We start from the raw sequence: 27,136 nt of genomic DNA, 5'->3' as shown, positions 1-27,136 counted from the left end.
GTTGCTTCCTGACAAAGATGGTAGATGTGCAGGTGAATGAGCCCCTGATGGTGTGGCTGATGTGGTTAGGTCCTATGATGGTGTCCCTTAAATAGCTATGTGGACAGACCACACAACAGAAACACTAACCCTGGAACCAATCCCTGCAACAAACCGAATTGCCAACTCTGTCCGCATATCTATTCAAGGGACACCATTATAGGACCTAATCACATCAGCCACACCATCAGGGGCTCGTTCACTTGCACATCTACTAATGTGCTATATGCCATCATGTGCCAGCAATGCTTTTCTGCCATGTACATTGGACAAACCAGACAGTCTCTATGCAAATGAATAAATGGACACAAATCAGACATCAAGAATTGTAACATTCAAAAACCAGTAGGAGAGCACTTCAACCTCCCTGGACACTCACTAACAGACTTAAAAGTGGCAATTCTTCAACAACAAAACTTCAAAAACAGACTTCAACGAGAAACTGCAGAACTGGAATTAATTTGCAAACTTGACACCATCAAATTAGGTCTGAATAAAGACTGGGACTGGCTGGATCACTACAAAAATAATTTTCCCTCTGTTGATACTCACACCTTCTTGTCAGCTGTTGAGAATGGGCCACATCTACCATAACTGAATTCAGGGGCGGTTCTATGGTTTTTGCTGCCCCAAGCATGGCAGTCAGGTGGCTTTCGGCGGCAGGCCTGCAGGCAGTCCGCTGGTCATGCAGATTCGGCGGCAGGCCTGCGGGAAGTTCACTGGTGCCCGCCTTCAGAGTCCCTGCCACTGAATTACTGCCAAAGCCACGGGACTGGCAGATCTCTTGCAGACATGCTGCTGAAGGCAGCCTGACTGCCGCCCTCACGGCGACCAGCAGGCCGTCCCCCGCGGCTTGCCGCCCCAGGCACACACTTGCTGCACTGGTGCCTGGAGCCGCCCCTGACTGAATTGGCCTCGATAGCACTACAAAAAGTAATTTTCCCTCTGTTGATATTCACCCCTTCTTGTCAACTGTTGGAAATGGGCCACATCCACCCTAATTAAATTGGCCTCCTTAGCACTGACCCCCCCACTCCTAAGGCAACTCCCATCTTTTCATGTGCTGTGTATTGCCTACTGAATTTCCATTCCATGCATCTGATGAAGTGGGTTCTAGCCCACGAAAGCTTATGCCCAAATAAATTTGTTAGTCTCTAAGGTGCCATAAGGACTCCTCATTGTTTTTATTTATTTTGGTGCATTAGGGGAAGCTACACTTGTTCTCTGTTCATGCCATAGAATTTCAAGGGGGAGGGCCAAAAATTGATTGGGTATGGCCAGGTAGTGGATCTAGGTTTTTGTGATGCTGGCATGTGAGGATGTGCCAGGATCAAGTCTTTTTTGGTGTTGTAGGAGGAGCTAGACTTGTCCTCTATTTAGGCATTAGAATGTGAGGAATCGGGGGCTAAAATGTGTCGGACTCACCCACTATTGTGCTGAGATGCATCGGGTATTTGTGTGTGTGTGTGAGGGAGAGAGAGAAAGTGGAGCGTCTAGATTCATTTTCAGTTTTTGATGATACAGTTTGAGGGCTTGGGGCCAAAGATGGGCAGGATCCAAGTGGATCCGCCTCTTACCTTTTCCCACCTCTAGAGCAAGCGGGGAGCGTGGGCACCTCTCCCCTTCCTCCTGCCTTGCCCCTCGCCGGAGGGGCTCCACCTCCGCCCGCGCTCCCAGGGTATTTGTTGTTGCGCGCAGGGTGCAGCGCAGCTCCAGCCGCACTCGCTGCCGAGCTCGAAGAGTAACTGGGCGCCCCTAGGCAGCGCCTTGCTCCCGGCGCCTGCTGCCATGGGACCCAAGGCCGCCTCCGGCTTCTACCTGGGCAGGAAGCCCGCCGCCCTGCTCGCGCTGCTGCTGGCCGCGCTGCTGCTGGCCCTGGCCGTGCTGGGGGCTCTGTACGGGCGCTGCCTGCAGGAGGTGGAGGAGCTGCGGGCGGCAGCGGCTCCCCCCTCGCCCACAGCCGGCCCGGAGGCGGAGGGCGCCGGCTGCTGCCCCCCAACTCCCAGTCCCGGCAGTACGCGCCCGCCGGGGGTCTGGGACAACTCCCGCCTGCCCCGCGCTCTGCTGCCCCTCCACTACGAGCTGCGGCTCTGGCCCCGGCTGAGCCCCGGCCAGCCCGGCCCCTTTGTCTTCTCCGGGCAGGTGAACATCACGGTGCGCTGCGCCCAGGACACGGCCACCGTCCTGCTGCACAGCTCCGAGCTGGAGCTGTGGGGGGCGGCTGTGCGGGGGCCCCTGCTCGAGGGGCCGGACGGCGGCGGCGGCGGCGGCGGCATCGAGGTGGCGGAGCTGTGGCTGGAGGAGCGGCAGGAGTACGCGGTGCTGGAGCTGCGGCGGAGCCTGCGGGCAGGCGGGCGCTACGTGCTGCAGCTCAGCTTCAGGGGGCCCCTGAGCGAGAATCTGGACGGGCTCTTCCTCACCCGCTACACGGACCAGGGGCAGAGCAGGTGAGCGCGCGGGGACATGCCGGGGCATCTGGGCGCCCGCGCAAGCGGGCAGCTAAGCGCTGCCTGGGGTTTAGCGTAGGGCAGGTGCCAGACTTCAGCGCCCAGCTCCGAGAACGTGGCCCCGAAGGGCGCTTTGCTCCAGCCAGCCCCAGAGGAGTTGCTGGCTAATTCCCGAGCCAGTTTCTGAGATGATCGCCCGGGAAAGGGCTCCGGTCAAAGGCTGGAACACCAGCTCCTCCTGACTTTAGAGGCCCTTGTTTGTATAGCATCAGATGAGCATCAGAGGACCCGATCCAAACCCATGTAAAGTAATGGAAAGATTGCCCTTGACTTCAGTGGGCTTTGGCTAATCCCCTAAATCAGTGGTTTTCAACCTGTGGTCCGGGAACCCATGAGGGTCCGCAGACTGTCTGATTTCCAAAGGGGTCTGCACCTCTGTTTGAAAAATTTTAGTGGTCCACAAATGAAAACAGTCTGAAGACAACTGCCCTAAGTGCTTGTTTTGGTGGGTTGGGGGAGAGGGGCGGGGGAACACACAGCCAGGTATCTCTCTTCTTTTCTCTTTTCCCAGAAAGGAATTATAAGCTTTTTAGAGATGGAGGAAGCTGAAACCAAAACCTCAGATCTGAACACATCTTGCATTTTAGGAAAATCAATACAAATTTGCAATACACACACATCTAGTTAGTAATGTCCTCTAGGTGTATGCCAGGAAATAGAGAAAGTGGTGTCTCTATTTTGTATCTGATCTTAGCTGAAGAAAATTTCTCCTTTGCTGGTAGCTTAAGTTCTCACTTTGTCTGTTATGTGGAGTTAAACAAGAAAAGAACTTTTGTGGCTATAGAACATATAAAAGACACTATAAAAATAAAGTAGACTTGTCTGACAACAGGAATCTCTCCTCCATCCTCTGCCTTTCGGGTTTACACAACCATACAGTTTGTTATTAGATAATGTGTTAGCAGATCCTCTATAAAGGAAAAAAGTCACTACAACATACATTGCCCAATCTATTTTTCATAACAAGTCACAGTGTAATTGCGCGGGGAGATTGGGCAAAAGCTTGTGTCTGTTAAAGTTAACTGTTGCTCGATTATTGGCACTGGTACCCTCTCAAAAGAGCACTAAATGGTCAGCATTGTTGCAGTTATATAGAAGCTGTAGTTGCCTTTCCTGTGATTATCTGATGTTATAAATCAGATCAAATAGTTGAAGGCTTGCAAAAAGATCCTGGAGCCCCTTATTTATATTAGCCCAGGTGTCCACCATAGAACCAATTCCCAAAACCAATTATGTGGGTAAAACCATAGTGCAAAATGCAGCTCAGACATCTTTCAGCCTCCTGTAGCTAAAGAACTACAGTCCCCATAAAGTACAAGTTTCTCACACACATTAGCATAATAGCTCAGGGAAAGTCAATATTCAAATTTTAAAATGAAATAGACGGGGAGTTGTTTTTCTAGTGTTCATTGATACCTACTCTAGGTCTGCAAAGACAAATCTGAACAGCCCAGATCTGCTGGCCACTTCTGTTCTCCCAGGCTGCTTTCCTGGCCTCATCTCCCTCCCTAGTTTACTGTTACAGCCTGTACCCTAGTTGCCAAAATGCCTTCCCACTCCATCATCCGTGATTCTTGTTATTCATGCCTCCTCCCCAAGCTCCAAGTTGTGTTGCCAAGCTCTCCCTTGGCAGCACTACTCCTAGTCTCAAGGAATTCTACAGGCTTGTCAGAGCAGGACCCCCCTTCTGGGGAATTACAGGAAGTTCATCCTAGACAAAAGAGCTCAGTAGGGGAGCAACAAGCTCCACATCACTGTTGCCATTAGCTTCCCTGACCTAGCCCCATCACATGAACATGCTTTGTGCTAAAGTTGACAAACGTGGAACTTGCCACTCGGCTTCCAGTTTTGCTCCCCATCCTTCTTACCATCCTGCATGTCTCCTTCTCCCCAACCTCTCACACTTGCTAAGCTTGCCAAAGCTACTTCTAGTCCAGTAAACTTTCTCAGGTCTCCCGGAGTGGGGCTTCACTCTGGCAAACCATAAAAGCTATGCTGCTCTGTGCTCTGACTGCTTCAGATCTTCCCTCCCATTAATGTTAATATGAGGGACTAGGACAGCACACACATCCAATGTATCATAGTCAGACTCAAATGCAAAACCTTAACTCTGACCTCAGATGTTTTCATGTACATATGACACATTATGCACTTCACCTGTATGTCTGTCTGCAGAGAATATATCTTAATTGAGCTAAGGTTAGAGTTAAGGCTGTGGTGTTTGAGTGTGGTTTTTTGTTTTGTTTTTGTTGAGGAATTAGATGCATGCACTGCAGGTGTATGTTGGAATAAAATGGTACTTAGATGTAGAGTGGAGGAGTCTGTGAATGTTTTTGTTAGGTGGTATGGATGTTAGCATTTGCTTAACTGCAACTATAAAAATCAAGTCACCAATGACAGTGCTTTACACTTTCAAAAAACTGTGCACGCAATATAGAGACACTATCAACTTAAACTTGGTCCAGTACAAGTTATACAAAAACATTCATTTTAAATAAATTAACCTGCAAAATAGCAATTATGTGCCTACATGCTGCATAGACTTTGTGCTGGCAAATTTCATCCTAAGAATCTGGAAACAAAACTCATTAAACAAAAGTGAAACTTAATTCATTGATTTTTCATTGTCCAAACTGAGATGCACAAGGTAAACAAAGCACATCAGAAAATGGGATTTTAAATTTTTTTTCACCTTTAATAATTTAAGGAGTAGTGAATTGCTCAAGGTCAATAGAGCTAGAATTAGAATTCTGGCATTCTTAGGTCCCAACCTACTGATTAGTTTACTAGATTATGTTGTCTATCAGCGGTTGGATATTACGAGAATGTGCCAAATAGATAATATTCATTTTGCTAAAAAAAAAAAAATCCATTCATGCATGAACACACACCAATAATAAAAAAAAACTTATTTTTTTTGTTTTATTGAAATAAGTGTCATGTGACTTTCATATAACCTACTCCACTGATACTAAATCTGGAGAATTTAACTTCCACTGACTGCTTTTTTCCGTGTGTGTGTGTGTGTGTGTGTGTGTGTTGAGAAGTTGGTTGGCCTGAGAGAAAAACAATAGGAGCTTATTTGTACAAATTTCTTCTATTTTTCCTGCAATCTTCATCCGTTCTTTCATGGATCTCTTTATACAATGGTATTTATCTAATTATGGAGTTTGAGTTAAGGAAAACTAGAATACTTTGCTTAATTTCTTTGGAAAGCCCCTTATAGTTTTATACAAGTAGGCATAGAATATTACACCACTAAGTATATAAATGAATATCCTGTGCATGTATTCTTAGTATTCATTTACATTCTGTTCTTTATGTTGTGACTTCATTTTATGGTACAACCTCCCTAAATAGCTTAGTAAAGTGGCAAAAAGATTTATATTAATTGTTCCATTCTATCCTTAATTTACCCTGTAGTAACTACGGTATGTAAGATTGCAGTCTGGTTAAAAGATTCCAGTTATGTCCAGACAGTAGATTGAATCAAAGGAAGTCTATGGGTTGCAGATTTAACATGTTGCTTTGCTTATCTGTTCTTGTCTACATTCTTGATGTTCTTAAGTCAATTTTTCCATATCTTTCCTTATTTTAAATGACTTTCTCTGAACTTGATCCATGCAACACTATTTTGTAACTTCTCCTTCTTTCAGAGTGAAGTCTTCAATCTTACCATAGTTGCAGTTTCCTAGCTCTGAGTCTCTCGCAGTTTGTGCTGCAGAAACTCAATCCTTCTCCTGCAGTATGGATGTATTTTTGGGACATCATTTGTAAGGTCTAATAAGGTACCTGACAAGGTTATTTTAATTATTTTAGAAGACTAATTCTAGTGGAGGATTGGATAGCCCAGGCACTATGTAATAGGGCAGAGGTAGGCAACCTATGGCACGCGTGCCGAAGGCGGCATGCGAGCTGATTTTCATGGGCACTCACACTGCCCAGGTCCTGGCCACTGGTCCGGGGGGCTCTGCATTTTAATTTAATTTTAAATGAAGCTTCTTAAACATTTTAAAAACCTTATTTACTTTACATACAACAATAGTTTAGTATATTCTAGACTTATAGAAAGAGACCTTCTAAAAACATTAAAATGTATTACTGGCACGCAAAACCTTAAATTAGAGTGAATAAATGAAGACTCGGCACACCACTTCTGGAAGGTTGCCAACACCTGTAATAGGGCACCTTTCATCTCTAGGTCTTCAATTCAAATCTAGGTTGATAGTCATTTTGGTAAAGCCACTGTACAACTTGCAGAAGATAATGGTTTTCTATCACTTTGTGCTAACAGTTTCTCCTGCTCAGATGTTCACATAGCTATTGGCAGTTTAATAGAGGCAAAAGGCTTAATTGGCATTGAGAATGAACTTCTCTCTCATTTTGCCAAATCAGAGTTGAGGCACATTGGTGAACTGGTGTGGAAAACCTGTGTCCATCTGTGCTATAATTCTTATAGAGCAAGAGCTCTCTAGTCCTCTCATAAGCACTAAACTCACAAATAAGAAAAAAGTAATATGAATACAATAACCATTAATGGTCTGTTTGATTATAGATAATGGCAAGTGATCTAAGTTACACACTTAATCAGGTCTTGAAGTGTGTGTGGGGGGGGGAATGAAAAATGAAGGCACTATTTGTAGCCACTATGGAGTACATTTCTGCAGTGCTTACAGCATCAAATGGAGTCAAATATAAGCCTGGCCCCACTTCTGGATGCTTTGCACTGGTCAGACAGTACAAAATAGCTTGAAAACTATCCTTATGGGGGGTCAAGCTGGGGAATCCATTGGTGGCAAATAGCTAAGAGAGTCAGTGTCAGGATTAGGGGAGGCAGAAAGGTGTTTTAAAGACACTCTTGTCTTCCTTCGTCCTACTTCAGTTGTATTGGATTAAGTCCATAGAATTTGGGAGGCATGTTTTACCATCAGACTACATGCAGAACTTTCACTGCTGTGAATTGAGTGCTGTGTGCTCAGATCAAGAGTAGTGTATGTCCCTATGGAATTTGTACTAAAGTACTGGCTTAATTTCATCTAAATCTTAGGATTTTGGGGTACTATCCTAATCAGTGCAATTTTTCTTAGTACCCATTCTGTATACATACAGTCTTGCCCTCTGATAGCAAATGTAACTGATTCTTGAAGACTCACAAGTTATTTACTGCTTGTTTACTCATAACACAAGAACTAGGGGTCACCAAATGAAATTAATAGGCAGCAGGTTTAAAACAAACAAAAGGAAGTGTTTCTTCACACAATGCATGATCAACCTATGGAACTCTTTGTCAGAGGATGTTGTGAAGGCCAAGACTATAACAGGGTTTAAAAAAGAACTAGATAAATTCATGGAGTATAGGTGCATCAATGGCTATTAGCCAGGATGGGCAAGGATGGTATCCCTAGCCTCTGTTTGCCAGAAGCTGGAAATGAGTGACAGGAAATGGATCACTTGATGATTACCTGTTCATTACCTCTGGGGCACCTGGCATTGGCCACTTTCGGAAGACAGGATACTGAGCTAGATGGACCTTTGGTCTGATCCAGTATGGCCGTGTGACAGGTTGGGTCACAGGATCCCCTTGGGACTGCAACCTGATGTGCTGGGATTACCTCTGAGCCCATTTTCCCTGGCAGCTTGGGACTTCAGTACCCTGTCTTGTTGTGCCAGACAGGCTATCCTGCCACAAACACAGACCCAGGTCTGAGCCATGTCCCCCGAGAGCTGCAGGCTTAACTGAAAACAGCTTAAGAAATGCTCCTGTCTCTAGCACCCAGATGCCCAGTACCCAATGGGGTCCAAACCCCAAATAAATCTGCGTTAGTCTGTATAAAGCTTATACAGGGTAAACTCATAAATTGTTCGCCCTCTATAACACTGATAGAGAGATATACACAACTGTTTACTCTCCCAGGAATTAATTACTTGCTCTGGGTCAATTAATAAGCAAAAAGTGATTTTATTAAATGTAAAAAGTAGGATTTAAGTGGTTCCAAGTAATAACAGATTGAACAAAGTAAATTACCAAGCAAAATAAAACAAAAACATGCAAGTCTAAGCCTAATACAGTAGGAAACTAAACGCAGGTAAATCTCACCCTCAGAGATGTTCCAATAAGCTTCTTTGACAGACTAGACTCCTTCCTAGTCTGGGTTCAACAATCACTCACACCCCTGTAGTTACTGTCCTTTGTTCCAGTTTCTTTCAGACATCTCTTTGGGGTTGAGGCTATCTTCTGAGCCAGCTGAAGACCAAATGGAGGAGTTTCCAGGGGCTTGTATAGTTTTTCTCTTGTGGGTGGAAACCCCTCTGTTCTCCTGTGTAAAATACCCTCAACAAGATGGAGTTTTGCAGTCACCTGGGCAAGTCACATGTCTATGAATGATTCAGCTTTTTGCAGGCCGACGCCATTGTTTACATGTTAGTTTGAACGTTCCTAGGAAAGCTTAGATGTGGATTGGCATCTCCCAAAGTCCATTGTTAGTTAAGTACTAGTAAGTTAGAGCCAACACTTATAACTTCAGATATAAAAATGATACATGCATACAAATAGGATGCATACATTCAGTAGAACATAACCTTTGCAAATATATGTTACATGGCATATCTAGCATAAAATATATTCCAGTTATGTCGTATTTACACTCATAAGTATATTTCTATAAAGCATTATGGGGTGTAACATCACAGGCCATTCTTGTGTTCTTATGTTTTAAATGAACACTGGTAGGTGTTAATGGGCAATCCACTATCTGTTCTGCTTTTTTTTAAATTGCCTGTATTATGTCAATTGATAAGGAGTAGAAACAGGACCAATATGGATTACTGGGGATGATCCACTAACAGTTACATACTAAGGCCAGTTGTCCACCCTAAAACTAAGATGGTTTACACTAAGCTATCTTTAAAATTCAATTCCCATACATGGTTCACATGAGTTCAACGTGGTTGTAAACAGCTTTTTAAAATTTGTAGTTGTGTGTAAACAGTGTTAACGATTTCAGAAATGTTACTTTCCTAAACAGTTGGGACAGGGGAGAAGGTGGAGACTGTTGTACTTCCAGTGTCATCCTAATACTATTATGTTCTAGCAAGAAGGGTGTTAATAGGAGTTATTGCAGAAATACCAGTTTATCGCCTATAAACATGAAGTCTTTATACATGATGAAAAAGATTTTGAGTGTTTTAAACTTAGTTAATTTCATACAAGTTGAAATACAACTTGGGATAGCTGAAATAATCATGCCTTATTCTTAAAGAGCCTGTTAACAGTCAGGTTGCCCTTATTTGGGAATACTCTAATTTTGATTTTATTTTGCTAGCCTCTGGCATTGTTATACAGCATTTCTTAAAATAGTTTATAAAAAGGTTCATTTTCTACAAATTTATTTGTGCAAAAGGGGAATAGTGGGGGGGGGGGAGTTAATTTGTCTGCTTATACAATCCTGGGCCTTAGGAAAATAAAATTCCATTTGGACTGATTTGTGTCAAATGTGGTAGATTTGCAATGTGGAATAAAGTTTACAAGCAATTCAGTCACATTAGGATCTTTTAAAAGTAAGCAAGCAAACAAACAGTGAGTCATACCACTGTCTGACCTGAGGTACTGGGGTGAAACACCCACTGTTTATGTACAGTAGATTAAGCATTTTCATTTTACTTTTATTTTCTTTTTATGTGGAAATCTGCTGGAAAAACAACCTTTAATTCTTTTTATAATAATGCCTTGGCCAGCATTTGTGTTATGCTTTGTAATGAGAATTATTTGCAGGCAGTGTACCAAATTCATGCAGGCTCTCTCCTAGCTTCTACTGGCACAAATCTTGGCATGGGGGGGAGGGGGGGAGCTGGAGACAGAAATTCCACTGTGGTTGGGGAGTTTGCAATGGTGCAAGGTGCCCACAACATCTCCTAAGACCAACAGCAAGTGTTACCCCAATACTGGGCATTGCTGGCTGAGGAGGGGCATGGTTAGGGTGGCAGATTTATGCACTGATATACTCATTAGGTCCACCCCCTACATAGCCTATGCCATTGCAGCTTCTGTGGAATCCATAGAGATTAAAGGAGCTCTCTAACTCTGTGGAAACCCTAAGGGAGGGCTATCATAATTTAAGGGTAACTGCCCCTGTATTCCTCCTCTGTGGTCTCTTGAGGGCACCCATTTAAAGGTTTCTGGCTCCCAGCCATTACCTCTTGGGCAGAGACCCATGTCTCACTCCACCCTGACTGGAGTTCTTTAAGGCTGCACAACTTCCTGGATTTACACTGTGATACCCCCAGCAATCCAGACTGCCTAAAAGGCCACCAGCTGTACTTTGTTTTCTTTCTAGAGAGGCTATGAGCTGTGTGTTGCTTGCAATTATAGGTTACCGCAGAACTCTTTCTAAGCAAGCACTTTTATTCTTACAGGGAGAACATTAAAAACAATAAAAGATCTTTAGGTGAGCAAAAATGCTTACCAGAGATCACCCCCAACTCCATCCTCAAGCTCTGGTCAGTCCTTCAAAACCCACAACTGGGTTTGCCCTGTTGTTACATGTTCATGACAATTTCAGATTCAGAACCAGATCCCTGGCTGGGCAGTTGAGCAGTTTCTTTATACAAGTCCTTGATCTCCTGTCTCTGAGAAGAGATAATCAGCAGACAATGACCCCTTCCTCAGGGCTTAGCTGCAAAAGGCTGAGTTTTTGCATAACCGGAGAAGGGGAATTTGCATTAACCTCTCCCTAAGTATTCCTCAGGAACTCCACACTTATTGTCAAAAAGTTTATTTTTGTCTGGCACATTTTCAATATAGTCCTTTGAACTACCAGACTTCACATCACATCTCCCCTCTAGCAGGGTTACATATAATCCCAGCTCAAAATAATACAAAAAACGTAATACTATAAAGCTTTCCAAGGATAGTGCAGGAAATTGCCATCTATCGCATCTCCCCTGCCAAAGTGGGTTTAACTAGGGCTATGTCTACACTACAGCCTGCCTAAAAAAATTATATTGCTCAAGGATCACAGAATATCAGGGTGGGAAGAGACCTCAGGAGATCATCTAGTCCAACCCCTTGCTCAAAGCAGGATCAATCCCCAGACAGATTTTTGCCCCAGATCCCTAAATTTCCCCCTCAAGGATTGAACTCACAACCCTGGGTTTAACAGGCCAATGCTCAAACCACTGAGCTGTCCCTCCCCTGTGATGTGAATATTCAACTCCCCTGAGTGACATAAATTACACCGACATAAGCATTTGTGTGCACAGCGCTGTGTTGGGGGGAGAGCTTCTCATGCCGACATAGCTCATGCTGCTTGTGGAGGCGGTTTTTTATGCTGACAGGAGAGCTCTCTCCTCTTGGTGTAGAGCATCTTCACCTCAGGTGCTGCAGTGGCGCAGCTGTATCAGTACACATGCAGCGCTGTACATATAGATATGGCCTAGGGTGGTTGGCCTGCATCCTAGGGAAATGCATTTTCTTATTTCCTGGACAGGGCATCAACAACCAAATTTGCATTCCCTTTAACAAGAATCATTTCCATCTTAATCTTGGAGCACTAATCTCTATTTTAGCAATGTGGCATTTGTCCTTTTTATTTGATGTAGCCAGATGAGTGGGAAATGGTCACTGCATGCAGTGAAATGTCATCCAAAAGAGTAGGGCTGTAGTTTGCTGAGGGCCCACACCATAACCAAACATTCTTTTTCCATTGTTGCATAGTTGTTTTTCCTCAGGGATGCAATTTCTTGCTCCCATACACTCTGGGGTGCCTCTCCTCTTTTCATCAGCTTGCATCAGCACAGCCCTGAGCCTGAGTCAGAGGCATCTGTGAATACCATGGAAGCCTTTTCAAAGTCTGGATATACCAGAACTGGGTCTGTACTTATGGCTTCTTTCAGTTCACAGAAGTTGCATTGACTCTGTTTGGACCAGATAACCTTGCCTGACTTACCCTTCTTACACATAGATCAGTGAGGGACAACCTCTGGTAATATCTGGCCATCCCAATAAAGAATTGTACCTTGTTTTTGTGTCTGGGGAGTGGGGCAATTCTTAATAACCTCCACGCTTGCAGGCTCTGGTTTTATGCAGCCCCTCTCCACTCCATGGTCAGAATAGCCCACTTCTGACATCCCCACCTTGCATTTTTCCTACCATCTGAATGCTGTAAAGCATCTTCCTTACAGGGGTCACATGCTCTTCCCAAATCTGACTGAAAATAGATATGTTATCTATATATGCTGGAGCGAGACTGTGACATTTTCCACAACATCAAACCACTTTATGCTCAGGATTTGGCACTGACAGCACATGTGCAGTGCCTCTAACACTAGAATGACCATCATAACTTGGTCCCCTGTACCATACGTCAGAGCACATGTGGTGTGGTCATGCCAGACTTTCTGTTTCTTCCAAGCTCTAGATAGATTCTGTCGGTGAAAACTCAGGAGCTCAGTGAATTTTTTCCCAGAAACCAACCAGTACTCCACCATGGACATTCCCTTAGGAGAGGCCATACGTTCCCACTCTGCCCTCATTAGGTCCAGGGGGCCCTGTACCCTTCTCCGATAGAGAAGTTCCAAAGGGGAGAATCCTGTGGATTCCTGGAGAACCTCCCAATAGGCAAATAACAGGTCAGGTAAATATTTATCCCAATCACCAGGCTGTTGGTCCACAAAATTTTCAATATTATTTTAAGGATTCCATTAAATCTCTCAACCAGCCTGGTAGTGTGGGGGTAGTAGGGAGACGACCAAAATTGTGGAACCGCATATTTCTCCCATAGCCCTTCATGTAGGGCAGACATAAATTTGCCCCGTGATCAATCAACACCTCAGGGAAAACCGCCCCTGCCCCCGGCTGAATGTTGTTAACAAGGTATCAGCCAACTTGTCTGCCTCTATGGAGGAGAGCTACCACTTCTTGATAGCAGTACTACCACAATAATATATTTTTTCTCCATATGGGTAGTTTTAGTAAGGGGTCCCACAATGTCCATAGCAATCCTCTGAAAGGGTTCCTCTATAATGGGAGGAGGAATCAGGACAGCCTTGCCCTTATTCCAGCCATTTCCCACCCTCTGACAGGGGTCACAGCTCTTACTGTATTTTTGCACTGCCTCAAAAACCCAAGCCCAGTAGAAATTCTGGAGTAAGTGCTGTTTGCTGAGCTGTATTCCCAAGTGTCCCAACTAGCCTGAGTAGTCTAAGATGGTACTTTTGTGATACCACCAATTGTCTCTGTACACTCCGTGGCTCAACAGTCTTAAGGAGCATCCACTCTATGTAAAGCAACCTCTGATCCCAGAGAAACCTTTCCAGGTGCCATCCTGCCAGGAAGTTGCCAGGGGAGTCTGCTGCAGCCCTAGGTTTTCCTTGAGGGGTCAGTTAATTGTTTCTGCTTGATTTCCAAAGCGGAAACTGGGAGAGCTTAGTCTGATCACTGGGGCCCACTTACACAGACCTCAGAGGGGGAATCAGGAGGACTCTGCCTAGGCCCAGGCCATGCACTTACACTGTCAGGCAGCAGCTCAAAGCTGTGTGCCAACTTTCAGCTCGGTCTGAGGCAGGGGCTGTGGCTTTCTGTTTTTGGCTCCAAGTAACCATAAAAGTAGCGCAGGCCCAGGACTGTAGGTCATTTCCTAGCAAGACCTCTTCTGGTAGTTGGGAGGGTACCCCAACAGTGTTTGGGCCCTGGTTGCCACCCCATTTCAGGTGGATCGGAGCCACAGGGACATGGAAATGGGGACCTATTATTCCCTGAATGGTTATGAGTCTATCTGGACTGATCCATGAGGGGTCCACTGCTCATGGGCATACCAGTTACTTGGGTTCCAGTATCCCTCCATCGTTGGGGTGTTTCCCATCCACCTCCACTGGGAAACAGTGTTTAATTGGTTCCCATTTGGAGTCTGATAGAGTCAAGTTCACTGATAGGACTAGTTTTGGTTCCACTGGTAGTGGAGTCATTGCCACCTGGACCTGCTGTGTGCTACAACTAGCCTCTGATCTCCCTAGCACCAGGCATTATTTTGTCTTATGACCACTTTTATGGCAATAAAAACATATCAGCTCCCCAGGTTCCCTTTTTGGGCCCTTATTATGGTTTGCCTTCTACTATTTCTGGATTTAGTCCCTTCGGGGGGGAGGAGGGGGTCTTGATTGGGTGGTCAGATTTGTGCTATCTCCCTTGATTTTTCTTTCAACTGCCAATGGGCTGTCTGCATGTTAGTCGGCCCATTTCCCAGATACGGTCATGCCTCTAGAATCTTTGTCTATTAACCATTATTTCAGGTTGGGGTAGCAGAGTTTAAGGAATTGTTCTAAGCCCATTAATTCATAGACCTCATCGACCATGGAAACCCTCCAACCAGTTCCCCATTTTCTTATATAGCCCATAATTTCAATTGAAACCTCAGCATAGATCATGTCCCTTTTTTTCTGAACTCCCCAGACCTTCTATATGCAGGGAGAAGTTTGAACTTTGGCAAGAAAGCTTGTTTATGTTGCCCATGATCTTTATATTTCTCTCTGTCCATAAGGGTGAAAATGTCTAAGTCCTTCATTTGTGATAGTAATGGAGCTAGGCACCAGATCATGTCCTCCTGCCCTATCTTATTCAATTCACACCCCATTTTAAAAGCATTTAGAAACACATCCATATCATTCCCTTCCTTAAAGCAAGGAAATAATTTGGAGTCTCTGCCACCCATTGGGACAGATACATGGGCGTCTGGTTTCACCTACCGGATTAGGGTTTTGTGGGTACAATCTGTCCATTTCAAGATGATATTGACATTCCCCATCCTTCTCTCTTTCCTCATGCTGTCAGTGGCACTCCCTGTCTTCTGTCTCACATTGGCACTAACCATCTTCTCTCTCACCTTGGTGATACCCATCTTCAAGCAGCTGGTTTTCAAAACACAGGTGGTTCATTTCCAGCTGTATCCTCTCGTGGTCTACCTGTAGATCTGCCTCCAATCCCTGTTACAGTGATGCATCTGCATTTGGTTTGTACAGGGAATCATAGAATATCAGGGTTGGAAGGGACCTCAGGAGGTCATCTATCCCCAGACAGATTTTTTCCCCAGTTCCCTAAATGGCTCCCTCAAGGATTGAATTCACAACCCTGGGTTTAGCAGGCCAATGCTCAAACCACTGAGCTATCCCTCCCCCTCTATCAGTATCTTCCCTGATTCTCTCCAGTAAGAATTTTCCTCGATTGTCTAATGTTGGGCACCCAAAACCAGTGGATGCTTTTGAAAATTTGGCCATTGGGTCCACTGGCTTCTCCCCGGCCCACTGCACTCTGCCCAAAAGCCGTCTTCCAAACTACCACAAGCGGTAAGAACAAATACATAAAAATGTGAACTCTTCAGTTAGAAAAGAAAGACATGTAAGAAAAGAATTAGCCATTAAAATGGCTGAATCAAACAACGCACAAATCTGCACATGGATCTTTGTGGGGGACAACTGAGTCATAAATTTCTCTAAATAATGACTAACCCTTTTCTAAATCCACATATGTATATGATTTACCTTTCTTTTTCTAACTTGGCAGATTTTGAGCACTATAAAATGGTTTTGATCAGCTACAACATGCTGGATTAACCATATCTGTATTTCCAATTTAGTATGCTGATTGCATCACAGCTTGAACCAACATATGCCAGGACTGTTTATCCCTGCTTTGATGAACCTGCCATGAAGGCAACCTTTAATATCATAATTGTCCATCATCCCAGTTATGTGGCCCTGTCCAACATGCCTGCTATAGGTAGGTTAAAAAATAGACATCTGTATTTCTCCAAGTTACCTTAATAAAGGTTTGAATTTATTTCAACAGTGTATAATCATAGCACATTATTTTACTGTATCATCCTTGTCTATAGTGATCTGTTATCCATGGACTAAAAGCTCAAATATTTGAAAATTCTGTTCAATTAATGTGTTCTGTCCTAGCAATACAGAGCAATAATACAGAGCATGGACTGGATGTTAACTGTAAAAAAAGAAATGTAAGTGGAAGGAGGTTAGCAGAACATGATGTTGCAGAAAGGTCTGTGTGGAAAGACTTTGAATGGTCCTATGGTAGTCCTTGCTGGTCAAAAGAGTGATGTTGATAGATTACTGGAGGAGGACTCCGTCTCCTAAAAGGAGGCAGTTGCTGCTCCTGTTTGGGGACAGAAAGGGTTAGGGTTTGTCTACATGGGGAGTAGGGTGGGGAAAACTGCTCCCTGGAGTGCCCTACCTCTCCCCTCCCCCATAATGTCAGTGGTCTCCTTTTTTCCAATGCCTTTTGCAGGCATCTGCCTCTAACAGATCTTCCATGGCTCAGGGCTGGTCCACACTAACCTCCCAGTTCGAACTAAGATACGCAACTTCAGCTACGTGAATAACGTAGCTGAAGTCGAAGTATCTTAATTCGAACTACAAGGTACTTACCGCTGGTCCACACGCAGCAGGCAGGCTCCCCCGTCGACTCCGCGTACTCCTCTTGCGGAGCAGGAGTACCGGTGTCGACGGCGAGCACTTCCGGGATCGATTTATCGCGTCTAGACAAGACGCGATAAATCGATCCCAGAAGATCGATTGCTTACCGCCAAACCCGGAAGTAAGTATAGACATACCCTCAGCCTTCTGGCCAAGTCACAAAGTTCAAACCCTACCTGAGGTAACTGAAAGGTCCAAATGAAAATCAAAACAAGTCTGAATAGTTTTTGTTCCCTGACACAACAATCTACTCTACTCCCTGTGGGCTTTTCTCCAAAGAGTCCTGCCATCTCTGCAGTCTCTCCCTGGATCTTGTCCCCGTTTCAGGCCCATTACAGGGATTGATTCTATTTCTTCTGCCTTCCTAGTGAGAGAGAACTCCCTACCTCCCCTCTCCCGGGTCTTCTTCCCTCAACTGAGCTCAGCTCCATTTAAGTTGTCCTCTGTGGCTGGGGTCAGTCATTCTAACTCTATTACACCCAGCTGGGATCACTAATTAGCTAGATCAGAGGAAAGATTAATGGGTAACTGCTAGGTCATGGGAAAGGCTCAGTCCAACTTGCCTTAAAGGGCCAACCAGCCTGAGAGGGACTTATTTCGGAATAGCTATTCCTGATTAACTCTGGGTATGTCTACACTACGAAATTAGGTCGAATTTATAGAAGCTGGTTTTATAGATATCGGTTTTATACAGTCGATTGTGTGTGTCCCCACATAAAATGCTCTAAGTGCATTAAGTCGGCAGACCGCACCCATAGTACCGAGGCTAGCGTCAACTTCCGGAGCGTTGCACTGTGGGTAGCTATCCCACAGTTCCCGCAGTCTCCGCCGCCCATTGGAATTCTGGGTTGAGATCCCAATGCCTGATGATGTAAAAACAGTGTCGTGGGGGGTTCTGGGTACATGTCGTCAGGCCCCTCCCCCTCCGTCAGAGCAATGGCAGACAATCGATTCACGCCTTTTTACCTGGGTTATCTGTGCAGACAACATACCACGGCAAGCATGGAGCCCGCTCAGCTCAGCTCAGCTCACCGTCACCATATGTCATCTGGGTGCTGGCAGACGTGGGGCTGCATTGCTACACAGCAGCAACTAATTGCCTTTTGGCAGTAGACGGTGCAGTATGACTGGTAGCCGTCATAGGCTAGCTGGCTGCTGGCAGATGTGGAGCTGCATTGCTATACAGCAACAGCTCCTTGCCTTTTGGCAGTGGATGGTGCATTACGATTGATATCCGTCATCATCATATTCCTCAGTGAGTTCAATCAGAGGCACCCGGAAAACTTCTTCAGCAGATTCCTCTAAGAAATACTGAACCAAACTTTTCACTCTGGGCATCTGATTCTTTATTTTGTCTCCTGGAGACCCGGCAGTCCTATTGAACCGTCTTGATGATCATGGCTAGCAGTCGTAATACAGCATTTTCTGCCAAGCACCCAGAAGATGCCGAGGGCTATCAGTCATGCTGCACCGTCTGCTGCCAGCTTAAGATGTAAAAATAGATGGACCAGATTTGTTCTGGATTCATTTGCTTCCCCCTCCCTCCGTGAAATCAACAGCTTGCTAAACCAAGAATTTTGAGTTCAATCTTTGGGGGGGCCATTCTGTGTGACAGTTGTTTGTGTTTCTCCCTGATGCACAGCCACCTTTGTTGATTTTAATTCCCTGTACCTGTACCTGTACGCCATGTCGTCACTCGCCCCACCCTCCCGCCCTCCATCAGACACTAGTTTTGCGCCTTTTTTCAGCCCAGATGCCATAGCACTGGGATCATGGAGCCCGCTCAGATCACCGCGGCAATTATGAGCACTATGAACACCCATACGCATTGTCCTGGAGTATATGCAGAGCCAGGACATGCCAAAGCAAAACCAGGATCAGGCGAGGAGGCGATTGCAGCGATTGCAGCACGGCGACAAGAGTGATTAGGAAATTGACATGGACATAGACCTCTCACAAAGTACGGGCCCCAGCAATGTGCAAATCATGGTGTTACTGGGGCAGGTTCATGCTGTGGAATGCCGATTCTGGACCTGGGAAACAAGCACAGACTGGTGGGACCACATCGTGTTGCAGGTGTGGGACGATTCCCAGTGACTGCGAAACTTTTGCATGCGTAAGGGCACTTTCATGGAACTTTGTGCCTGGGCCTGGACCCAGAGGGGCTGGTCCCACATCCACATGCCCCTCGTCACGGTCGCTGTCCCATTGCGACACTCAAACCCGCCCAGGGCCTCGTCCTCTCGGCCCATCCATGATGCATCCACAGCCTCCTGTAGGGGGTGACCAGGGAACTTTGTGTCTTGCTTTCCCCTGCCCTTAAGCACCAGAATACCAGGATGAGAGCAGCCCTCACAGTTGAGAAGTGAGTGGCGATAGCCCTGTGGAAGCTTTCAACGCCAGACAGCTACCAGTCAGTCGGGAATCAATTTGGAGTGGGCAAATCTACGGTGGGGGCTGCTGTGATCCAAGTTGCCAGGGCAATCAAAGACCTGCTGATATCAAGGGTAGTGACTCTGGGAAACGTGCAGGTCATAGTGGATAGCTTTGCTGCAATGGGATTCCCAAACTGTGGTGGGGCGATAGACGGAACCCATATCCCTATCTTGGCACTAGAGCACCAAGCCATCGAGTACATAAACCGCAAGGGGTACTTTTCAATGCTGCTGCAAGCCCTGGTGGATCACAAGGGATGTTTCATCAACATCAATGTGGGATGGCCGGGAAAGGTACATGATGCTCGCGTCTTCAGGCACTCTGGTCTTTTTCGAAAGCTGGAGGAAGGGACTTTCTTCCTGGACCAGAAAATAACCGTTGGGGATGTTGAAATGCCTATTATGATCCTTGGGGACCCAGCCTACCCCTTAATGCCATGGCTCATGAAGCCGTACACAGGCAGCCTGGACAGTAGTCAGGACCTGTTCAACTACAGGCTGAGCAAGTGCCGAATAGTGGTGGAATGTGCATTTGGACGTTTAAAAGCGTGCTAGCGCAGCTTACTGACTCAGATAGACCTCAGCGAAACAATATCCCCATTGTTATTGCTGCTTGCTGTGCATTCCACAATATCTGTGAGAGTAAGGGGGAGACATTTATGGCGGGGTGGGAGGTTGAGGCAAATCGCCTGGCCACTGATTATGCGCAGCCAGACACCAGGGCTGTTAGAAGAGTACAGCAGGGCATGGTGCGCATCAGAGAAGCTTTGAAAACGAGTTTTGTGACTGGCCAGGCTACGGTGTGAAACTTCTGTTTGTTTCTCCTTGATGAACCCTCCGCCCCCCCACCGGTTCACACTACTTCCCTGTAAACTAACCACTCCACCCTTCCCTCCCATCTTCGAGCACCGCTTGCAGAGGCAATAAAGTCATTGTTACTTCGCATTCATGCATTCTTTATTAATTCATCCCACAACTAGGGGGATAATTGCCAAGGTAGTCCGGGATGAGTGGGGGAGGAGGGAAGGAAAAGGACACACTGCAGTTTAAAACTTTAAAACTTTAACACTTATTGAAGACCAGCCTTCCTATGCTCGGACAATCATCTGGGGTGGAGTGAGTGGGTGGCCGGAGGCCCCCCTACCGTGTTCTTGGGCGTCTGGGTGAGGAGGCAATGGGACTTGGGGAGGAGGGCTGTTGGTTACACAGGGGCTGTAGCGGCGGTCTCTGCTCCTGCTGCCTTTCCTGCAGCTCAACCATACGCTGGAGCATATCGGTTTGATGCTCCAGCAGCCGGAGCATCGACTCTTGCCTTCTGTCAGCATGCTGACGCCACCTATCATCTTCAGCCCGCCACTTGCTCTCTTCAGCCCGCCACCTCTCCTCTCGTTCATATTGTGCTTGTTTGCACTCTGACATTGCCTCCACACATTCTGCTGTGCTCTGTCAGCGTGGGAGGACATCTGGAGCTCCGAGAACATATCATCCCGAGTCTGCCATTTTCTCCTTCTAATCTTCACTAGCCTCTGTGAAGGAGAAACATTTGCAGCTGGTGGAGGAGAAGGGAGAGGTGGTTAAAAAAGACCCATTTTAGAGAACAATGGGTACACTCTTTCACGTTAAATTTTGCTGTTCACATTACAAAGCACATGTGCTTTCGTTACAAGGTCGCATTTTTCCTCTTATATTGAGGGCATGCCGGTTTGGTGTAAGAGATCACTCACGCAGTGCCAGGCAACAGATTTCAGCTTGCAGGCAGCCATGGTAAGCCACAGTCTTTTGGCTTTTTTCACCTTCTTAACATGTGGGAATGGTTTCAAACAGTAGCGCCCTCATTTCCCATACCAAGCACCCATTGGGTTGGCCATTTAAAATGGGTTTGCAATGTAAAAGGAGGGGCTGCGGTTTCCGGGTTAACATGCAGCACAAACCCAACTACCCCGCCCCCACAATTCTCTGGGATGATCACTTCACCCCTCCCCCTTACCACGTGGCTAACAGCGGAGAACATTTCTGTTCAGCCAAACAGGAATGGGCACCTCTGAATGTCCCCTTAATAAAATCACCCCATTTCAACCAGGTAACCGTGAATGATATCACTCTCCTGAGGATAACAAAGAGAGATAAGGAATGGATGTTGTCTACATGCCAGAAAACACTGGGACCATACGCTGCCATGCTTTGTTATGCAATGATTCCAGACTACGTGCTACTGGCCTGGTGTGGTAAAGTGTCCTACCATGGCGGACGGGATAAGGCAGCCCTCCCCAGAAACCTTTTGCAAAGGCTTTGGGAGTACATGAAGGAGAGCTTTCTGGAGATGTCCCTGGAGGATTTCTGCTCCATCCCCATACACGTTAATAGACTTTTCCAGTAGCTGTACTGGCCGCGATTGCCAGGGCAAATTAATCATTAATCATTAAACATGCTTGCTTTTAAACCATGTGTAATATTTACAAAGGTACACTCACCAGAGGTCCCTTGTGTGCCCTCAGGGTCTGGGAGCACACCTTGGATGAGTTCGGGGATTACTGGTTCCAGGTCCAGGGTGATAAACATATCCTGGCTGTTGGGGAAACCGGTTTCTCCGCTTCCTTGCTGTGAGCTATCTTCATTGTCTTCATCATCATCTTCCTCGTACCCCGAACCCTGTTGTGTGTTTCTCCATTGATGGAGTCAAAGCACACGGTTGGGGTAGTGGTGGCTGCACCCCCTAGCATCGCATGCAGCTCCGCGTAGAAGCGGCATGTTTACGGCTCTGCCCCAGACCTTCCGTTTGCCTCTCTGGCTTTGTGGTAGGCTTGCCTTAGCTCCTTAATTTTCACGCGGCACTGCTGTGTGTCCCTGTTATGGCCTCTGTCCTTCATGGCCTTGGAGACCTTTTCTAATATTTTGCCATTTCGTTTACTGCTACGGAGTTCAGCTAGCACCGATTCATCTTCCCATATGGCGAGCAGATCCTGTACCTCCCGTTCGGTCCATGATGGAGCTCTTTTGCGATTCTGGGACTCCATCACGGTTACCTGTGCTGAAGAGCTCTGCGTGGTCACCTGTGCTCTCCACGCTGGGCAAACAGGAAATGAAATTCAAAAGTTCGCGGGGCTTTTCCTGTCTACCTGGTCAGTGCATCTGAGTTGAGAGTGCTGTCCAGAGCTGTCACTATGAAGCACTGTGGGATAGCTCCCGGAGGCCAATAACGTCGAATTCCGTCCACACTACCCCAAATCTGACCCACAAAGGCCGATTTTAGCGCTAATCCCCTCGTCGGAGATGGAGTAAAGAAACCGGTTTAAAGGGCCCTTTAAGTAAAAAAAAAGGGCTTCGTTGTGTGGACGTGTCCAGGTTTAATTCGATTTAACGCTGCTAAAGTCGACCTAAACTTGTAGTGTAGACCAGGCCTCCCTGTGCAAACTTCCCCCTGGCCCCCAGAATATGAGTGCCTTATTTTGGAATAAGAATCTGCACATGGAGTTAATGAGGAATACTTATTCTGTTTTGAATTCATACTCTACTTTAATTCCAGATTAACTTTTGTGTGTAGGCAAGTCCTAAGAGACATGGGTTGTTGAGGCAGGAATATTATTTAGTAGGTCTGAAAAAAAAAGTCAGAGAGGGTTAGTAAAAATCTATAAATTCACAGGCAAATATGCACAGTCACAGTCTTGAAAGGTGGGTGGTGGCGGTATTGGGTCACCTTTCAGTGGTGACATATCCATGTCTGGTGGCTGTGATGTTTGATTGCACAACAGTTCATGTTTTGAGTCTTACTGTACAGTTTTTACTCACTATATTTTACTGCATGACTTTTACTTACTTCTGAAGTTGTGGTGTTGTAAGTGTGAGAGCTATACTTCTGTTTTTTAAGGACAAGGGGCGGAGGAGATTGTGTGTATCTTAAAAACAAATTCTTGGGTGCTTATGAAAACTGCCTTAACAGTCACATAATTGAAATCTTCTGTTAATCCACAGAATAGACATGACAGGGTCAGCAGCAGTGCGAGCTATTATATACTGCTCTGGCAATGTTTCTCACCACTGATTCTCACTTAATGTGGGATGCTGTGTGTGACAAAGATGCCAAATGAGGGATAGATAGTATTCATGCAGGAAACCTAAAAAGCTGTGAGATTCCTTCCTTTCATGTGTAAATGTCTCTTTTAATATCCTCTTTGTCATGATTCTTTATTTCTCATGTACATAATTTTAAGTAATAAAAGTCAATGGTTACCAAATCTGTGAGACATGTAATGTAACTTTGGGACTAAAACAGGGGACTATCTGTGAAGGTAGTCTGCAAATATTTCCTCTCTCAGAACCTCCTTCCATGTGTTTTTCTGTGGACGGTCTGATTGGGCCCTTTATTTGAAGCATGTGAGATTTAAGTATTTGATAACTTTCAGGCATGTTTGATATTTACTTGAGTGATATTATGAACATACATATTATAGAAGTATAGCATGGCTGAATATTTTTTTATGCTTTTCCACATCCCAAAACTAATGCAAAGTTTGATATGCTTCATAGATTTTGATTAAGAAGCTGAGGAGTGGAGTAGTAGAGTCTTTGTATTTAAGGTATCAGAGTAGCAGCCGTGTTAGTCTGTATCCGTAAAAAGAACAGGAGTACTTGTGGCACCTTAGAGACTAACAAATTTATTAGAGCATAAGCTTTCGTGGACTACAGCCCACTTCTTCGGATGCATATGTATTTAAGGTAATAATTCAAGTACATGGAATGAGCTAAGTGGGAAAGTTGGCATAGTGCTATTGCCAAAATATATGTAGCCAGTGCTGTCATACAGAGTATTAAAATGTAATAAAGAGATGTATAAAAGATTGGTTTGAAAACACAAACTCTTGTTTTATTGTATAGTAGCGATAGTTTGTTTCTATACTAAAATTGTTTTTATTCTAGATACATCTGAAATGAAAGATGAGAATGGAAGCCTATGGACTGTTACCACATTTAACACGACACTGAAAATGTCAACTTATCTAACTGCTTTTGTGGTTTGTGATTTTGATTACATCACCAGGACTGAAAGGGGCAATGAGGTAAATAAGAATCTGCATCACTCATTAGAGCAGCTAACAGAATAAATTGGTTCTGTGGTGCACTGTATGTTTGATAAGATGTAACTTGTATTGAATATATATCCTATTTTGAAAGTATTTGATTACATGGTAAAACTGTTAACATTTATCCAATAAATACATGTGCAGAAAAATCTCCTTCATAATAATTAGAGTTTATATACTCTGTACAGATCACTACATAAATAAATTCTGATGTGAATGATGAGCAGAGTAAAACCTCTCTTAAGTTCCTTTGAAAATCCCAACCCTAATGACTTGAATGGGAGCAGTGCTGTGCTTCCAATCCTTAGTATAGACATATACTGTATAACTTATACTGTTTTTGAATATTGACACAATTTTTAACTTTTAAAAGCTCCTATTGTATGCCCTCAAGTTAGTTTTCCTATGCAGTGAATGATGTCCATACCATGTTACAATTGTCCTGTTGTGGTATTGTATCTATAACTCTTTAAGGAAAAAAATGTCAAAAAGATGTTATTTTATTATTATGTTTAATTTTGTTTGTTGAAAAACAAAAGGCGATTAGATATAAAAATCTATGCTAAAATAATATTGAGCCAAGAGTAAAGTTTACCTTTAGTATTTGATTCACTTAATGAATGCCAGAGAAGTATTAGTTACATGGTGGGTCCCATAGCCATCCCACTACTGCAAAGCACAATGGCTCAGGCAGGTCCATAGAAGACACTACAAATGTGCAGCAGAAAGCACTCTACTGCTCCTTTATAATGGAGAAGCGTACACTGATACGGTGCCTGTTGCACACCACATCAGACATGTTGGGAGCTTGGAGGTCTGACCAAGCCTCCAAAATTGCAGACTATACAGTAACTCCTTACTTAAAGTCATCCCGGTTAATGTTGTTTCATTGTTACGTTGCTGATCAGTTAGGGAACATGCTCATTTAAAGTTGTGTAATGCTCCCTTCTAACGTCGTTTGGCAGCCACCTGTTTTGTCTACTGCTTGCAGGAAGAGCAGCCCATTGCAGCTAGCTGGTGGGGCCTTGGAACCAGGGTGGACCGGCAGCCCCCCATCAGCTCCCCCTATCAGCTCCTTGCTCCCCTAAGTTCCCTGTGCAGCAGCTGCCTGCAGTTCAGCTGTGTCCCTCCCCGCACTGCCATTTGCTGTTCCTGCCTTCTGCCTTGGAGCTGCTCCCGGAGACTCCTGCTTGCTGTGCCGGGGGAGGGGGAAGAGGGAAGGAAGAGGGGGCTAATCTCATGGTGTCCCCCTCCCTCCTGCACCCCGTTTACCCCACCTTCCATAGAGCAGGGCCCAGGACCGAGGGAGCTCGTAGCAGCTGCGTCTCAGCAAGCTGATCTAATTAACAAGGCAGTGTACTTAAGGGAAATGCGCATATCTCCCTCCATTCCTGCTGCCTCGCAGAGTGAGAGAGTTAACCCTTGAGGGCTCAGCTAATTGCTAGTTCATCATTTAGCAGTAAGGGAAATATCCCACCCTCTGACTCTTCCACCTCAACCAAGTTTCACAATCATCATCACTGTGTACCAGTATTAAATTGATTGTTTAAAACTTATACTGTGTGTGTGGGTATATAGATAATATAGTATTTTGTCTGGTGAAAAAAATTTCCCTGAAACCTAACCCCCTCATTTACATTAATTCTTATGGGGAAATTGGATTTGCTTAACATTGTTTCGCTTAAAGTTGCATTTTTCAGGAGCATAACTACAACGTTAAGTGCAGAGTTACTGTATCTTGTTGAGCCAAGATGTGCTTATTAGGACAGTAGCCAGACCCCCAAATTAGTACTTGTGAGCATTTGGTTGCAGTTCTTCTCTGCTGCTGTTGGGAAGCAGAAGGGGCAGGATTTTGTCTTTAATTTTCAAACATAGATATCCAAGTTTCACCTCCAAAATATGTGCATTAATGGACAAACAGTTAATTCTTTGTCTCTTTTGCAAGAATAATTTACAATAAATGTCTGTTTGAAAATATATCCACGAGAGTCTGCTATATGCCAGAGTATTTAAAGTTCAAGCTGTCACTATGATTTTAACTCTACCCTTTGTATCTGGGTATTGAAGAACACAATGGTATGCTGTTTTGAGACTCTGACAATACATTGTCAGAAAAGGGGAGCTCAAGGCTGGAGAGACTATGTTAACTGAATACCTGTACTTTTTCACTTGAAATTAAAATCTGGAGATCAAATGCCTCTAAAACTGTGCCCAGAAATTTTACATGTACAAGCCCTTGCATGTGCAGAACTCACATCTGGGTTTAATTTTGCAAACTGCTATGTATTCAAAACTTGCTGGCTAAATTTTCAAAGGGCCTCCGATTAATCATGCACCCATATGGGCATATTGATGGGGTAACAGTATATTTATCAGTTTATTCATGCAAATACCTAATCTGCCTGTCCAAAAGCCCATTTCTGACCACAGACAGGTGCACATGCCATTTTGCTGGTACAAGTTAAAATATCACTTTTAAATATGTGGTCTTCAATGTTATTATGTTATAAGGTGGTGTTTCATATTTAATAAAAGAATAACTAGGAAACTATCTATATACATTTAGACTCAAATCTTGGTCCCTTTGAAGGCA

The 27,136-nt window shown here is 44.8% G+C and overlaps 1 protein-coding gene across 1 annotated transcript in view; it reads left to right on the top strand.

Moving 5' to 3' along the window:
* Window positions 1–1,622: 1,622 nt before the first annotated feature.
* The window catches only part of LVRN (laeverin), a 71,975-nt gene continuing 46,461 nt past the window's right edge, over window positions 1,623–27,136 (top strand). Inside the window, exons 1-3 of the mRNA XM_054031269.1 lie at window positions 1,623–2,486; window positions 16,172–16,314; window positions 24,380–24,519. Of these exons, the coding sequence (XP_053887244.1) occupies window positions 1,828–2,486; window positions 16,172–16,314; window positions 24,380–24,519 (942 nt within the window). The 5' untranslated portion in view covers window positions 1,623–1,827. The remainder of the gene's footprint in view (window positions 2,487–16,171; window positions 16,315–24,379; window positions 24,520–27,136) is intronic.

This window comes from Malaclemys terrapin, chromosome 6, assembly GCF_027887155.1.
Source record: "Malaclemys terrapin pileata isolate rMalTer1 chromosome 6, rMalTer1.hap1, whole genome shotgun sequence".
NCBI classification, from domain to species: domain Eukaryota; kingdom Metazoa; phylum Chordata; order Testudines; family Emydidae; genus Malaclemys; species Malaclemys terrapin.
This window is presented reverse-complemented; position numbering and strand designations above follow the sequence as displayed.